Source organism: Dryobates pubescens, chromosome 1, assembly GCF_014839835.1.
Source record: "Dryobates pubescens isolate bDryPub1 chromosome 1, bDryPub1.pri, whole genome shotgun sequence".
In the NCBI taxonomy this organism is placed as follows: domain Eukaryota; kingdom Metazoa; phylum Chordata; class Aves; order Piciformes; family Picidae; genus Dryobates; species Dryobates pubescens.
The window spans coordinates 62578981-62593929 of record NC_071612.1 but is presented as its reverse complement, the minus strand read 5'-3'; the positions used below and the strand labels follow the sequence as shown (position 1 = coordinate 62593929).

At 54.3% G+C, this 14949-nt stretch overlaps 1 protein-coding gene across 1 annotated transcript in view; it reads left to right on the top strand.

Moving 5' to 3' along the window:
• The window catches only part of DNAH1 (dynein axonemal heavy chain 1), a 134007-nt gene that overhangs the window by 117822 nt on the left and 1236 nt on the right, over positions 1-14949 (top strand). Inside the window, 29 exon segments of the mRNA XM_054178053.1 lie at positions 1776-1967; positions 2987-3154; positions 3744-3783; positions 3786-3934; positions 4344-4472; positions 4716-4841; positions 5309-5428; positions 6229-6374; positions 6776-6940; positions 7068-7293; positions 7378-7573; positions 8188-8339; positions 8821-9021; positions 9416-9552; positions 9945-10106; positions 10490-10643; positions 10822-10834; positions 10837-10913; positions 10915-10982; positions 12013-12202; positions 12290-12335; positions 12338-12462; positions 13196-13336; positions 13379-13390; positions 13504-13560; positions 13562-13635; positions 14015-14047; positions 14049-14157; positions 14417-14623. Coding sequence (XP_054034028.1) covers positions 1776-1967; positions 2987-3154; positions 3744-3783; positions 3786-3934; positions 4344-4472; positions 4716-4841; positions 5309-5428; positions 6229-6374; positions 6776-6940; positions 7068-7293; positions 7378-7573; positions 8188-8339; positions 8821-9021; positions 9416-9552; positions 9945-10106; positions 10490-10643; positions 10822-10834; positions 10837-10913; positions 10915-10982; positions 12013-12202; positions 12290-12335; positions 12338-12462; positions 13196-13336; positions 13379-13390; positions 13504-13560; positions 13562-13635; positions 14015-14047; positions 14049-14157; positions 14417-14623 — 3615 coding nt within the window.

The window sequence follows — 14949 nt, the reverse complement described above, 5'->3', positions numbered from 1 at the left end:
TCCTGGCAAGTCCAGCCATGCTCCAGTATGCAGCTGGTGGGACTGTGCAGCACAGACAGGCCCTGCCACAAAGGACAGTGGAGGAAAGGGAGCACTGGCCCTACCTTGTTCTCCTGAAGAGCTTTCCAAGTCCTCTGGGTCCACTCCAGTGCAGCACAGTGGCCTTCCACTTTTGATGACATGACTATAACCTCCCTCTGGGCACAGATATGTGCTGTCTCCATTCGGATCAGCTCCTTCCAGCAGCTCTCTTGGTCCTGCAGTTTCTCATCTCCATCAGTCCCAAGGCTCTTTAGCATTGGTGTCCACATAGCACCTCTGACTTCCTGGCTGCCATCTCTCTCTTCCTCATCCTCCATGCTCAACATCACATTCTCACTTCTCCTCTCCACTAGCAGCTCTGCCCTTGAGCCTTGGACCAGTGTTTTCTGACTTGCTGGCATCTCCTTGTGTGGTATCTTTGCACACTCTTGATCAAGAACTCTTCTTCCTTCTGGTATTTCCCAGTCTGAGTCCATCTGTATCGCAGCCTCCAGCCATTCCTGCAGGGTACTCCCTCCCTGTGCACTTGCTTCCTCAGTATTTGGAGCCTGGACAATCCCTGGTAGGGCCTGCTGGACAAAGCTCTCAAATGCCTTGGTGGCCTGTTGTTCTAGCTCCAGGTAAGGCCCAAGATCCATCTCACACAGCAGTGCTGGTGGACGTCCTTTCCCCATGTCCCTGTACCACTCTGCCATCTGCTTTGCATCCTTGCTGATCTGGTCCACAACAGCTCTTGTTTGGAAGATCTCCACTTTCAGGTCCATCCAAGCCTTCCTCAAGTCCTGTATTACTGTTTTCTCCTCCTGCTCCAAACACCTCAGCTGCTTCTGCATTTTGGCTGTCCAGGCCTGCAGCCTCCTGTGCCGACAGAGCTGACGGTCACGATGCTCCTGAAGCTCCTGAAGTTCCTGCTGCTGGGACTCCAGAGTGGGACCCTGATTATCAGGTATCATACCTGGCTGGTAAATTGTCTGCAATGCCTGCTCAAGGGCATCCCCTTCCAAGATGGGCTTGCCTGCAGCCAGTAGGGCATCATAGGCCTCCAGCTCAGCTGGGGTGAGCACATTCTCCTCACTCACCATGCTGCAGAACCACTCAAGGAACTGCTTTGTCTGAGGACAGTCAAAGAGCCACTCAAAGTCCTTCTCACAGAGGGTGTCTGCATGGGGGTAGAACATCCTCAGTGTCACCAGAAACTCTGCTGCTCTGCTGACTGTGTGCAGTGGGAAAGCTTCAGGGTGTCTCTGGCTGAGCATGGCAGGGATGGCCAGCACTGTAAGTGGAAAAAGCAGGAGTCATCTGTGAGAATCCCAACACCCACAGCTATCTCAGAGGTGTCACAGCAGCACGGGTAGCAGCCTGCTTGAGAAGAAACTCAAGCAGTCCCTCCACAAGTGCTGAAGACCAGCTTATGGGATGACATACAAGATAAATGAAAGCCCATGGAGCAAGGGAGAAAGCCTGCCCGTGCCCAGCTTCCATACAGCTTCCTCCCCAGGGCCATACAGACCAGCATCAGAGCACCAGGACAGGCTGTCAGCCAACCTGCGGTTTGCTTCATGCCCTTTCTGATAAGCAGCTTTTGCTGTAAAAACTTTTGGTTTTCCTGCCTGTGCATTGCATCCCCTGAAGGTCCTGCCTCTGGTCCCAGTTTCCCTGAGGCCAGCTGAGGGATGAGCAGCAGTCTCAGTGAGAGCCAGGCCAGCCCACTTGTCTCCCTTTGGGTTTCGAAGGTAGGAGCAATGCAGTGGCCTCCGCTAGGCGTGAAGGTGGTGATTGAAGCTGTCTGCATCACAAAAGGAATCAAGCCCAGAAAGGTGCCTGGAGCAAAACTTGGCTCAAAGGTGGATGACTACTGGGAGCCAGGCAGGACTCTTCTCCAGGACCCAAAGAAGTTCCTGGACAGCCTGTTTAAGTATGATAAGGTAAATGGTGGCAGAGGGAAGCTAGGACCAAGGATCAGGTGCTGCCTCACAGAGGTCCTTCACACAACAATCAAGCTTAAAGCTCCTTGTGGGCAATACCCTACAGCACCAGAGGATGAGGATGTATTTGGCCTGGAAGTTCTTTTGTCAACTGGCTGAACTTCACTGCCTTGGGCAACGGGGCCCAGGTGCACAGGTCATCTTCTGTCTGTCTGCTCTTTCTATGTGGCCCTCATGTCCTGGTTTTAGGCCAGGCAGATCCTCTCTTGCCCCCGAGAGGGGCAAAAGAGTGACACACAAATGGATTGCAAAGTGATGGAAAGTTTAAATGGAAAAGCAGTTAGTGTGTTACAGAAGTTGCAAGCATAGTGACAAAAGAATCCCCAAAATGTGCAGAATCCCTATAGCACACCCAAAAGCCTCCCAAACACTTCCCTTCTCCCCACCTAAGGGTATACCCAAAACTCCTGGGGCTCTTTCTCCCCCCCCCCACTGCTAGGCTTGTCTCAGCTGGCCAGGTCTGAGACTGACCCTCCCCCTTCTCCTCCTGGCATTAGACTTAGCCAGGCCTAAGAGGCCTTGAGATAACTCCCCCACCATTACCCAACAGGGAGCATCTCCCATAGGAGCACAGAGGGAAGAAAGAGGAAGAGAAAAAACTTTGCAGCTGGATTTATAGGGTGCAGGATATGATGGGTATGAAATAGGCTATTTCCTGTGTCCATCTACTGGGCTGGACCCTCAGGACACTGGAGGTATAGCTTGTGTGGCAGGAACAGGAGTCACCCAGCCTAAACTGCCACACCTTCCCATGGTATGGGAAAGGGTTTGTTCAATCCCACAGCCAAGCCTCCCAGGTCTCAACACAGTAATTTGATTCCTCTTGCTCCAGTGCAATGCCTTAACCACACTGCTAGGTCCTGGGGCAGGCTGTGGGGGGAAGCCCTTTAAGACCCTCCTCAGTCAGATCTCTAGCACCCTTATCACCAGTCTCCCTTCTCTCCCACCATTCCTTGCAGGATAACATTGCAGACAGTGTGATCAGGGCCATCCAGCCCTACATTGACAGCAAGGACTTTCAGCCAGCAGCTGTCACCAAGGTCTCCAAAGCTTGCACCTCCATCTGCCAGTGGGTACGTGCCATGCACAAGTATCACTTTGTGGCCAAGGCTGTGAAGCCCAAGCAGGTAAGAAGCAGGGTCACCCAGTTGGTGCTAGGGACCACAGCACTAGCAGCATCCTCCTGCAGGAGGTGCTAAAAGCCATCATGTTCTGCAGGTCAGGACATAACGTTCAGACTAAGCCTTAGCACAGCCAAAGCCTCAGAACACAGTTAACAGATTAAACTGGAATGAATCAGCCTAGAATACTCTGGGACACAAGTGATACCTTCTTGTCAGTGCTGAGCTCTTGGCTCAGCAGAAACTGTACTCAAAGGGGCTTTCCACATCTCACTAGTGTTCCAGCCTTAATTCTTTTGAAACCTAGTTAGTTGTTATTTTTGAGCAAGGAGAGGACCCTTTCCCTCTGCTCACCACTGGGTCACATCCTGAGCTCCTGTGAGGTGGCTCTTGGCTCTTTGAAGCTATGCAGAAATAGCCTCCTCACTTTTTTAGTTTTCACTTCTATTCCTGGGTTTGCAGAACAGCCTCCCTGGAGTTAGGCAGGTCAACCTTTGCTTGCAGGGAAGGATACCAGCTCTTGCTCAAAGGTCTCCAGCTTTCTGGGGAAGAGCCTGGGCACCTGACCAGCATACTCACTGGTGTATCTCCCCAGCTAGCATTGCAGGAGGCAGAAGAGGGCCTGCGTGCCACTCAGAGGTCCTTGAGGAAGCTAAAGGACACCTGAAGGAGGTTGAAGATGGCATTGCCTTACTGCAAGACAAGTACAACACCTGCATAGCCAAGAAGGAGGAGTTGGAGATGAAGTGTGAGCAGTGTCAGCAGAGGCTGGCCCGTGCCGATACGGTAAGGGACAGAGCTGGGCTCTGCCTGGTTACCTAAGGCAACCCAAGTTCAGGTCAAGGAGCACAGTGGTGAAAGCCTCTGTCTGCAGCTCACAATCCTTGGTTGAAGCTGGCTGGCCAGATCTCAACAGCACAACAGGACTAGGAAAGCTAAGCTAGGCAGGCACTGGAGGGTTAGGCTGCTGTCCTGTGCACTGCTTGGTCAGCCGGTAACAGGTCTCCAGGGCAGCTTAGAGCCACCCAGTAATCCCAGGAGTAGGTGCTGAAAGCTGGGGACAGAATCAAGATATGGCAGGGGCCACCCTGTAACCCCTGTTCAAAGTCACCTGCAGCACTACCCAGAGAGCAGCATGTCCAGGACACAAGGTCTGATCACACAGCAGCTCTTGTGTGTGCAACTTCCCCCACAGCTCATAAGCAGCCTGGCTGATGAGAAGGTGCACTGGCAGGATGCTGTCCACAACCTGGATGACAAGATCAACATCACTGGGGACGTGCTGCTTGCAGCTGGCTTTGTAGCCTACCTGGGCCCCTTTACAGTAAGTGTGCAATGCTCACTGAGAGTCTCTCTGTTGGCTGCACTGCTCTCCTGGCCTCTTGCTGGTGCTGGCCAGAAGTGCTGGGAGAATGGAAAAGGGTGCAAGATCCCTCCTGGATCTCCTTGGTACAGAGTACCAGAGACTGCACAGGGTCTCATCTGAATGGAAACAGGATGGGTTTAGATGATCAGAGCAGACTAGCTGCAGCTAAAAGAAAGGTTATGATGATGCTTGTCGTGGCAGGGACCCTACTGTGTGGCACTGTGCAAGGAGTGGCTGGGGAAGCTGTCAGAAAACAGCATTCCTCACAGCAAGGAGGCAAACCTGATCAGCATCCTTGGAGACCCCATGGAAATCTGCTCCTGGCAGGCAAGTTGCAGAAAAACCCACACTTGAGGCTGAAAGTGCCTCAGTCAAAGGCTAAAACACAGCTCAGCTCTCACTAGAATCACCTGTACCAAAGGACAGGCCCCAAACCAGACAGCTCAGTAACAACCTAGTGCCTCCACACTGCGGAGCTGGAATTGCTGCCAGCACTCCTTGTGCAGTGAGCAGCAAAGGACCTGGCAGTATCAAACAGGGCAGCAGCCTTAACCCATCAGGCTTTCCCTTTACAAACCACAGGCCTAGAGCAAAGCCCTGCCTGTATCTTGCCCAAGCCTGATTCTGTCCCATATCTGCCTGCATAGCTCTGTGCCATGGCCCAGCTGCTTCAGGCAGAGCTGCAGCTGTCAGAGACACCCTCTCCACCACACTGAGACTACAGCAACAAGGGCTTCTCTCTGGTTCACTGTTGTGCTACCAGGTGTTCCCAACAGCTTTTTCTACCCCATCAGATTGCTGGCTTACATAATGACACCCTGTCTGTGGAGAATGGGGTAAGAGCACAGTTCTCCCAGCGCTGGACTTACTACATAGACCCCCAAGGACAAGCAAACAAGTGGATCAAGAATCTGGTAAGAGCTGTGGGGAGGAAAGCCAGGTCTGCCAGGGTAAGGGAAGCAGCTTCCTATTAGGAGCTGAACAGAACAGCCTTAGGATTTGGGCTTCAGAGCTGCAAGACCCCACACTGTCCCAGCTCAGCCTCCCTGGCACCAGACAGGGTCCACAGGCATATCCATCCCAGGGGGAATCTCCCTGCTTGGGGAAATTAGCAGAGAGCAGAAAGGGCCCCTGCTGTAAGCAGCTGAGGCATTACCTTCCCACTTTGGCTCTCTGCTGGCATCCTTGGGGGCCTTACATCCTTCACCACACAGAACACTAATATCTGCCATAGAAACCTTTAGGGTCTGTGGGACAGATGTGATTAGGGTAGTATTACCTGGCTAGTGAGCACAGTCCTTGCTGCCAGAGGGCTAAGGGCACAGAGCACCACCTCTTCTCTCCCTCCAGAGAGGCACCACTGCCCTTTTGAAGGGTCAGGCAGCTGTCCCTGGTCTGCCCACTAAGGGCTTTTCCCACCCACCTGCTCTCCTTTTGCAGGCAAATGAGCTAGGTACTAGTGTGGGGTTCCAGAGAGGTATGGCTCTTTGAAGGAGGTTCTTCCCATTCTCCCCTTTTCTGCTGCCTCACTGAGCTGTCTCCAGTGCTTGGTGACATGGACTGAACTTGCCAAAACAGCCAAAAACTAGAGGAGCAAGAAAAGAGATTGCTGCTGCTCTGGGGAGCTAGGTCAAGCGGTGTTCCCTGCGCCAGAGCTGGATGCAAAGGTGGGCAGGATGCCACAGGGACCTTGCCCCACCCTGCTGCCTTTCAGGAAAAGCAGAACAACCTGGAGGTGGCCAAACTGGGTGACAGGGACTTCCTCTGCAGCCTGGAGAGCGCCCTCACCTTTGGGAAGCCCTTCCTGCTGGGGAACGTTGGTGAAGAGCTCGATCCAGCCCTTGAGCCGGTCCTGCTCAACAGGTCCTGCCTCAGCTTGGCAAGGAGGGGCAGTGGGTAACTGGCTGGGCTCTGAGGGGTCATCTGGCCAGGGTGCAGTGGGTTGTGGTGGGCTTGTAGTTCTCTCTCTTGGCAGAAAGCATTTACATGGATGCTGCCATGTCTTAGCCAGGGCTTGAACATATTGACAGCCTTCTGCACACCCTGGTCCCCTGCCAGCAGGCATCTCTGCCTGGGAGGCAGGGCCATTGAATGCAGCTGTTCTCTTCAGGGTCAGGTCTTCAGGTCTGCTGGGTGGCTTTGAGCTTCTCTGTCCAAAGAGCTTTCAGCTTCTCTCTTCAGCATAGAGGGCGAGGCACAGCAGGATGCCTTCCCTCACAAGAGGTGGCTGTCCTAGCCTTCCTGTATTTGTCCTCTCTGATACAGACATACAAACAGCAAGGCAACACTGTGCTGAAGCTGGGGGATACAGTGATCCCCTATCAGGAGAGTTTCAAGGTGTACATCACCACCTGCTTACCCAACCCTCACTACAGCCCTGGGATCTTTGCAAAGCTCACCATCATTAACTTCACCCTCTCACCCAGGTACCTGCTTACCCCATTAACTGCCCATGTCCAGCTGCCTAAGCAACTGAACACCTCATTCCTCACAGTCCCCACACCCTTCAGCCTGTTGCCCCCCACCTCTCACCTCCAAGCCTTTTGTTGGTAGTGGCTTGGAAGACCAACTGCTGGGAGAAGTGGTGGCTGCAGAGCGGCCTGACTTAGAAGAAGCTAGAAACCAGCTGATTGTTAGCAACACTGAGAGGCATCAGGAGCTGAAGGAGATAGAAGCTCAGATCCTGTACCAGCTCAGCACCTCCCAAGGAAATCCTGTAGATGATCTGGAGCTCACTGAAGTGCTGGGGGCATCCAAGATCAAGGTGGGAGAGATCCAGGTCAGAGGTGGAGGTGCTCTCCCCTTGCAGCTGTGTATGCCCTGCCAGCACTGCACTGGCCATGACATCTCTTCTGTCTTTCAGGCCAAGGTGATGGTGGCAGAGCAGACAGAGAGGGACATGAACACCATCCACCTGCAGTATGTGCCCGTGGCTGTCCGCTCGCAGGTCCTCTACTTCTGTGTCTCAGACCTGTCCAGTGTGGACCCCATGTACCAGTACTCACTTGAGTGGTTCCTCAACATCTTCCTGATGGGGATCAGCAAGTCTGAGAGAGCAGGTACCTGCCCAGATCAGCCTCCACTCTTCCTCACCCTACGTTCCTGGTCTAGTGGCAGCAGAAGCCAAGGCAAAGGTGGCCTCTGGCACTGGCTCTTAGCAGAGCTGCCCCTTGTTGTGTCCATGAGGGAAGATGTGGGTGCAGCCTGCCCTCCCTCCTCTTCCCCACCTCTTCTCCGCCTCCTTGTGTGATCAGGCAGGAGGGATGTTAGTGCCAAGGCACAGGCAGGGTACACTCCATCCTGGCAGTGCTGGGGTTCTGCTTGTCACAAAATCACCTCAGTGCATGAGTCCTGGCTGCTGCTGCCAGGCCAGGGGAACGCTCCCTGCCCAGCAGTGCATGTCAGCCAGGATGGCAGTGGCTGGGCCTGTGTAGGCAGCCATGGTGCAGTGTGGGCTCCCTCCCAGTTGCTGGGTCTGGGTTTTCTTCTGCAGGTCGAGCCCACAGCCTCTGTTTTACAGGGTTCCTGTATCAAGTCTGTGTTTGAGAGCAGCTTCTTTGAGAGCAGCAGGGTGTGGGTGTGACCCTGTGACCAGCAACCAACTGTGACATGGACAGCACCCTGCATGCCACCCATGGCAGCCACCATCCCTGGTTGTTGCCTTTTCTTGCAGGCATCCTGCAGGACCGGATGGTGAACATCAACAACTACACCACCTTCAGTCTCTGCAGCAACGTGTGCTGGAGCCTCTTTGAGAAGCACAAGCTCATGTTTGCTTTCCTGCTCTGCATCCACATCATGATGAATGATGGACTGATCGACATGGTGAGCAGGTCACCTTGGCCCCTTGACAGGATTCCAGCAGGGCAACTCAAGCCCAGCCTGTTCAGCTCCCTACAGTGGGCTAGGATAGAAAAGGAGCCTTGTTCTGCAGAGCTGAGGGCAGGCTTGGCAGAAATGGGCAAACCCAAGGCCTCTCTCTTCACTCAGATCTCAAACTTTTCCCTGTGTCTACACACAGAGCTGTCCAGCTGAATGACCTGCAGCTTCAGCCAGACTGCTGCAGAGCTTAGCAAATTGGGAGGGAAGAGGCAGGGATTAGAAGAGAGAGAAAAACTAGTGGCAGCTGAGCAGTGATGTCAATGTCACCTGACTTTCCAGCCCTTCAGGCCTACACACACCCCCCTAAGAGGAGAGGCAGACAGAGAGTTACTACAGGGTTTTAGTTGGATAAGGCACAAACCCACATGGCTGAGGCCCACACAAGTAGGCTGTAATCCCTGACCATGTCCTGTCCTGTTCCCAGGGTGAGTGGCAGTACCTGCTGTCAGGAGGGACCATAAAGGAGATGAGGGAGAACCCAGCTCCAGCCTGGCTGTATGAGAGAGCATGGAGAGACATCCTGGCCTTGAGCAGCCTGAAGAACTTCTCTGGTTTTGATGATGATTTTGTAACCAACCTTGTAGCATTCAGGAGCATTTCTGACAGCCCTAAGCCTCACAGGCAAGTATCCCCTGCATTGTCAGCTTGGTGTCCCTTGGAGAGCAAGGGGAGCTAATACAGCCTGTGCTGGCTCTGCTCCCAGTGTAGTGCCACACAAAGGAGAGGACAAGGCACTTCCTAGGTCTCCTTAAGGGTGGCCCTTGTGTGTGTGTTGCTTGCCCAAGGCAGAGCCACAGGATACCTTAGCCCAGCAGTATTGGGTGCTTCCCCAGTGGAAGCAGCTCTGCCTTGCCTTCTGGTGGTTTCAGAGCGACAGACAACCACCTCAGCCAAGTGACTGGCAGGTCTTTGCCCCTTCTGAAATCTCAGTGGCAGCCTCCAGGCAACTCGAGTGCTTCCTGGGAAGCCACAGGACCTGGCACATCCCCTCAAAATGCACCTAATCACTTTACAGAGAGCCCCTGCTTGGGAAGTGGGAGGCTGAGCTCCATGGCTTCCAGAAGCTGCTGGTGCTGCGGTGCCTGGGGGGAGGTAAGATCGTGAATGCTATGCAGGACTTTGTGGCACAGAACCTGCACCCACGCTTCATTGAGCCACAGGGGACCAGCCAAGAGGAGGCACTGCTTGGGCTGGGAGTGGAGCAGCAGGCCTTGAGCTTGCTGTAAATGGGCTGTCAGCATTTCCCACATGCAGCCAGGGTGCCTGTCCACAGCTGGGGAAGCACTCATGTCTTAGGTGGGGGATATCCTGCTTAATGTCCACCAGTTCCATGCACCACGCTGGGAGGGGGCAGGCATAGGGGGGAAGTTTGAGTGACAAATGGAAAAGTGGTTACTGCTCCCACCTTCATGCTGCCAGAGGAGAGCTGTGCTAGGCCCCTGTCCAACATGCCTCTGGCCTCAGCACCCAACAGCATGCTGGTGCCCTGGGGAGGAGCTGGAGGCCAGGCAAGGTCTGACCTCTCCAGTCTGACCAGCTTTCTGTGTTGCAGACCACTGACCTCTCGGTCGTATTCAGGGAGTCCACAGCCACCACGCCCCTGGTGTTTGTGCTGTCCCCAGGCACTGACCCTGCTGATGACCTCTATAAGTTTGCTGAAGAAATGAAGTTCTCCCAAAAGCTTTCTGCCATCTCCCTGGGCCAAGGTGGGTATGTGCCCACCTGGGGCAGCACCGTGCTGATGGCACTTCCAGTGGTTTCACCTAGATCAAAATAGTCAAACACCCTTGCACCAGAATGAGAACACCTCATGTTGCAGGGTCCTCCCCAACACTCTGCTAGTCTGGTTCAAGGGGGAGGTTGCAGCAGTTCCCCCTGTAGTGCTCTTGAACTTCCAGAATCTGTCCCCAGTTCTTCCTTCCCTCCCACCCTCCCACACAGGCCTGCAAAAGGTGAAAAAGGGCACAGCAAAGATCCAGTTGAGCCGTGGTGACAAAGCCAGGTTGTAGCGCTGGAAAGCAGTGTTTCCACCCAGCAGCTGTCTTCCTGTCCAGGTTAGCAGGGCACAAGCAGTGCTGGACCAGGTCTCTGAGTGATTCTCCTGTGCCTCTTCAGGGCCCCCATGCTGAGGCCATGATGCAGTGTGCCCTGGAGCAGGGCAAATGGGTCTTCTTCCAGAACTGCCACCTGGCCCCTAGCTGGATGCCTTCACTGGAGAGACTCGTCGAGGGCATTGACCCCACCAAGGTGAGCAGTTTGAGCAGCCTCCCCACTCTGAGGATAGCAGGCAGGAGGCTGGAGCCCTGGGTGGAGGCCAGATCTAGCTCAATCCCATCCACAGATTCCCCTTAAAGCCAGAGGGTCAGCGCAGGAGCAGCTGCAGCAGCTGCTCTGCACCCTCTGAGCACCTGCTGCCTTTTCCCAGGTGCATCAGGACTTTGCCTCTGGCTTACCAGTCTACCAAGCAACCACTTCCCTGTGGCCATTCTCCAGAATGGCTCCAAGATGACCATTGAGCCCCCCCCGTGGGGTCAAGGCCAACCTGCTCAAATCCTACATTGATTTCAGTGACACCTTCTTGAATTCTTAGAATACATACATACATAGAATAAACCAGGTTGGAAGAGACCTTCAAGATCATCGCATCCAACCCATCAACCAATCCAACACCACCCAAACAACTAACCCATGGCACCAAGCACCCCATCAAGCCTTCTCCTGAAAACCTCCAGTGATGGCGACTCCACCACCTCCCCAGGCAGCCCATTCCAATGGGCAATCACTCTGTCTGTAGAGAACTTTTTCCTAACATCCAGCCTGAACCTCCCCTGGCGCAGCCTGAGACTGTGTCCTCTTGTTCTGGTACTGGCCGCCTGGGAGAAGAGACCAACATCCGTCTGTCTACAACCTCCCTCCAGGTAGTTATAGAGAGTAATAAGGTCACCCCTGAGTCTCCTCTTCTCCAGGCTAAGCAACCCCAGCTCCCTCAGCCTCTCCTCGTAGGGCTTATGTTCCAAACCCCTCACCAACTTTGTTGCTCTTCTCTGGACACCTTCCAGCAAGTCAACCTCCTTCCTAACCTGAGGGGCCCAGAACTGGACACAGGACTCGAGGTGCGGCCTAACCAGTGCAGTGTACAGGGGCAGAATGACCTCCCTGCTCCTGCTGGCCACACTGTTCCTGATGCAGGCCAGGATGCCATTGGCCCTCTTAGCTGCCTGGGCACACTGCAGGCTCATGTTCAGTCCCAAGGTAAGACCCAGCCCATGCCTGCTCCAGTGTATGCTGTGAGGGATAGATCTCCCTCTCCAGGGATCGATCTCGCTCTCTGCTGGAGCTCTCATGCTAGAGAAGGGCTGGTGGTATTTCTCATGACCCCATCTACTCTGTGATGAGCCAATTAGAAGTTTCACTTTGAGAAACAGAAGCAACAGGATTGCAGAGGCCTGGTGTAAGACACTTGCAGCTCTCTTTTAGCCAGAGAGAGGGCCACAGCCTTCTCCAGTACAGCAGTGTGGCTGAGGCTGCCACCTCTCCAAGCTCCAGCGGCTGCATTGACGCATCTCTTCTACCAGGTTCCAGCAGGAACTAACCCCATCTAAGGATACTTCTCCCTCTGCCCACAGGTCACAGAGTTTAAATCTCTGTGGCTGTCACTTTGCTTCTTCCATGGGATCATGCTGGAAAGGAAAAAGTTTGGGCCTCTGGGGTTCAACACCCGCTATGAGTTCACAGATGGGGACCCCCACATCTGCGTCAGTCAGCTACAGATGTTCCTGAGTGAATACACAGAGATCCCTTACAAGGTAAGTGCATGGGCTGGCCCTGCCTGTGGAGGGAACAGGCTCAGGCTGCACAAGCAGGTTGGAAGGCCACGGTGGCATCTCTTACAGGCTCTGAAGTACACAGCTGGGGAGATCAACTACGGCGGCCGTGTGACAGCTGGGACGGGCGCTGCATCCTGAGCATTCTGCAGGACTTGTACACGCCTGAGGTTCTGAGTCCCGACTTTGCCTATTCCCAGTCGAGGACCTACAAGCAGATCAGTACCTCCTCTCCCCTCGAGGTAAGTACTCTAGGGGCAAATCGCAGCTCTTAGATCCAGGGGGCTCATCGCGGTGCAAAGAGGAGCTGCTCTTCCCAAAACGCGCTGCATTTCTGGTCCCCTGGGGGCAGTAAGCTTGTAAGAACACGGGGATCTTCAGCTGCCTTCGAGAAGCTGCGTCTGTTTCAAGCAACAGGAGGCAAACCTTGTCCCTGTGCACAGGAGGTGGTAGCAGCTCTCATCAGAGTGCCCCAGCTAAAAGCTTTTGTACTCCGATGTTGATACCGTGTACCTAAAGCACCCGAGGAGCTCTGCCAGGCTGCCCCATCTCCTAGCACGGGTTTGCCTCTGCAAACAGTTTAACTCCCCAGCCAGACCACAAACCATGACCATGGTTTCACTTAGCTCTGGCTCAGAGGGACTGTGACTCTGTCAGCCTCCCCAGCTGCCTGGTTCCTGTGGCAGCGAGCATTGCCCAGGGCACACGTGAGCCTGGCCCCAAGTCAGAGCTATGAGTTGTTTCTTGCCTGTGACAGGGGACAAGGAGCTGTGTAAAGGTCAGATAAATTAATCTCAAACACCAAGGAATATCTTCCAATTTGGTCTGTGATCTGGGTTTAGATCCACTGGGTTTAGCTTCATGTGGTGGGTTGAAAACTGCACCCCCCCAACTTATCCACCAACTCTGGCTTAGAAAGATGTTTCAGACCAGCCCGAAGGAACACCATGACTGCCTTGGTGGATTCCTCCCCAGGGCTACCTCCAGTACATCAGGAGCCCTGAACTCTTTGGTTTACATGACAATGCCAACATCACCTGCGATCAAATCGAGACATTTGCACTGCTGGGTGCCGTTAAGCAGCTGCAACACAAGACCTTCACGGTGGGTGGCACAGTCCCATCACTGCCCAGTAAAGTCAGAAAGCACAAACACCAGCTCTCAGAAAGTGTCACCCTGGCTGCTGGGTTCCAGCACCAGCACTGTCACCCAGCCATTAGCTCTCCCCTTTCTTGGCAGCTGTGGCCTGGAGGATACTCGCTCACTTGCTGTCTTCCTTCCAGCTCGTGGAGGAGACCTGCAAGGACATCAGGGCAAAGCTGCCTGCTCCCCTGGACTTGGGAGGAGGTGATCCAGAAATATCCACTGCTCTATGAAGAATCCATGAACACAGTGCTGGTACAGGAGGTGATCAGGTAAAACCCCTGTGGCATCATAACCTGGGCCAGCAACTGGCTGGTCCCTTGGGGAACAGTGGAGATACACAGACCCCTGCACTCACCCACCTTTGGGCAACCTCACCATTGAGCATGGCAGTAAGGCTGGCAGCCACACAAACAACTGTTGTCCCAAAAAGGACCTTCAGCTAATCCCTGCCTTGTGGGGATTGATCAGTATCTCCATCTGCCACCATCAGCAATGCAGGGCTGGGGGACAGGTGTGAGACCCCAGTAAAGAGCAGTAGGGTAGGGGTTACAAGGAGGAGCTTCACTCACACAGATCCACACCCTCTCTGGGGCAGACATGGGTCATGAATCCCTGCACTGATCATTCTGCTCCCTCTGCCCTTGGCAGGTACAACAGGCTCCTGGAGGTGATTGCTCAGACACAGTGATTTGCTGAAAGCTCTCAAAGGCCAGGCTGTGATGTCTTCTCAGCTGGAGCTGATGGCCAGCAGCTTGTACAACTACACTGTGCCAGAGGTGTGGAATGCCAAGGTAAGTGCCCCAGCCAGCACAGCTGCTGCAGGAGCTCACTTGGACTAGGGGAATGGGTCATCAGCCACCACAGCTTGGCTGGGCTGTCTTTTACTTCCATGGCACAGAGATGTCTCCTGCCTAGTACAGCTCTTATTGTTTTCCCAGACCCTGGGTGGATGAACCCCTGGGCTCTGGGCAGATGCCAGCAACTGGGGAACAAGGTTTAGGGGGGGGTCTCTGATCGAATTCAGCATCTTCCTCTGCGGGTCCCCTGCAGGCATACCCATCACTGAAGCCCTTGGCATCCTGGGTGAACGACTTGGTGCAGCGGATCGAGTTCCTGCACAAATGGATCAGCCAGGGGATCCCCTCTGTGTTCTGGATCAGTGGATTCTTCTTCCCCCAGGCCATCCTCACTGGGACACTGCAGAACTTTGCCAGGAAGTCTGCCATCTCTATTGAGACCATCTCCTTTAGTTTCAAGGTCAGTAACTCAGCCAAGAGCTCTGGATTTTTCTGGTCTACTGCTGGGCAGCCACAAGGGCAGCAGCTCTAGCCCTGACCTGCCCAAGAGGTGGAGAGAGTTCTGCACAGCTGTCCATGGACCCCACCGTGCCCTTTGTGCTCAGATACACTCACCCACACTGCCAGACTCCTCCACAAGGCAAGCAGAGGCTTCACTGCCTCTCCAGCCCTGCTCACATCCCCCTCTACAGGCTGCCCCCACGGTGTCACACTGCAAGATGCCAGAAGACACAGCCTAGACCATCTGAGAGCCCAGGCAGGCTCTGCTTCAGCAGCTTAAGGGGT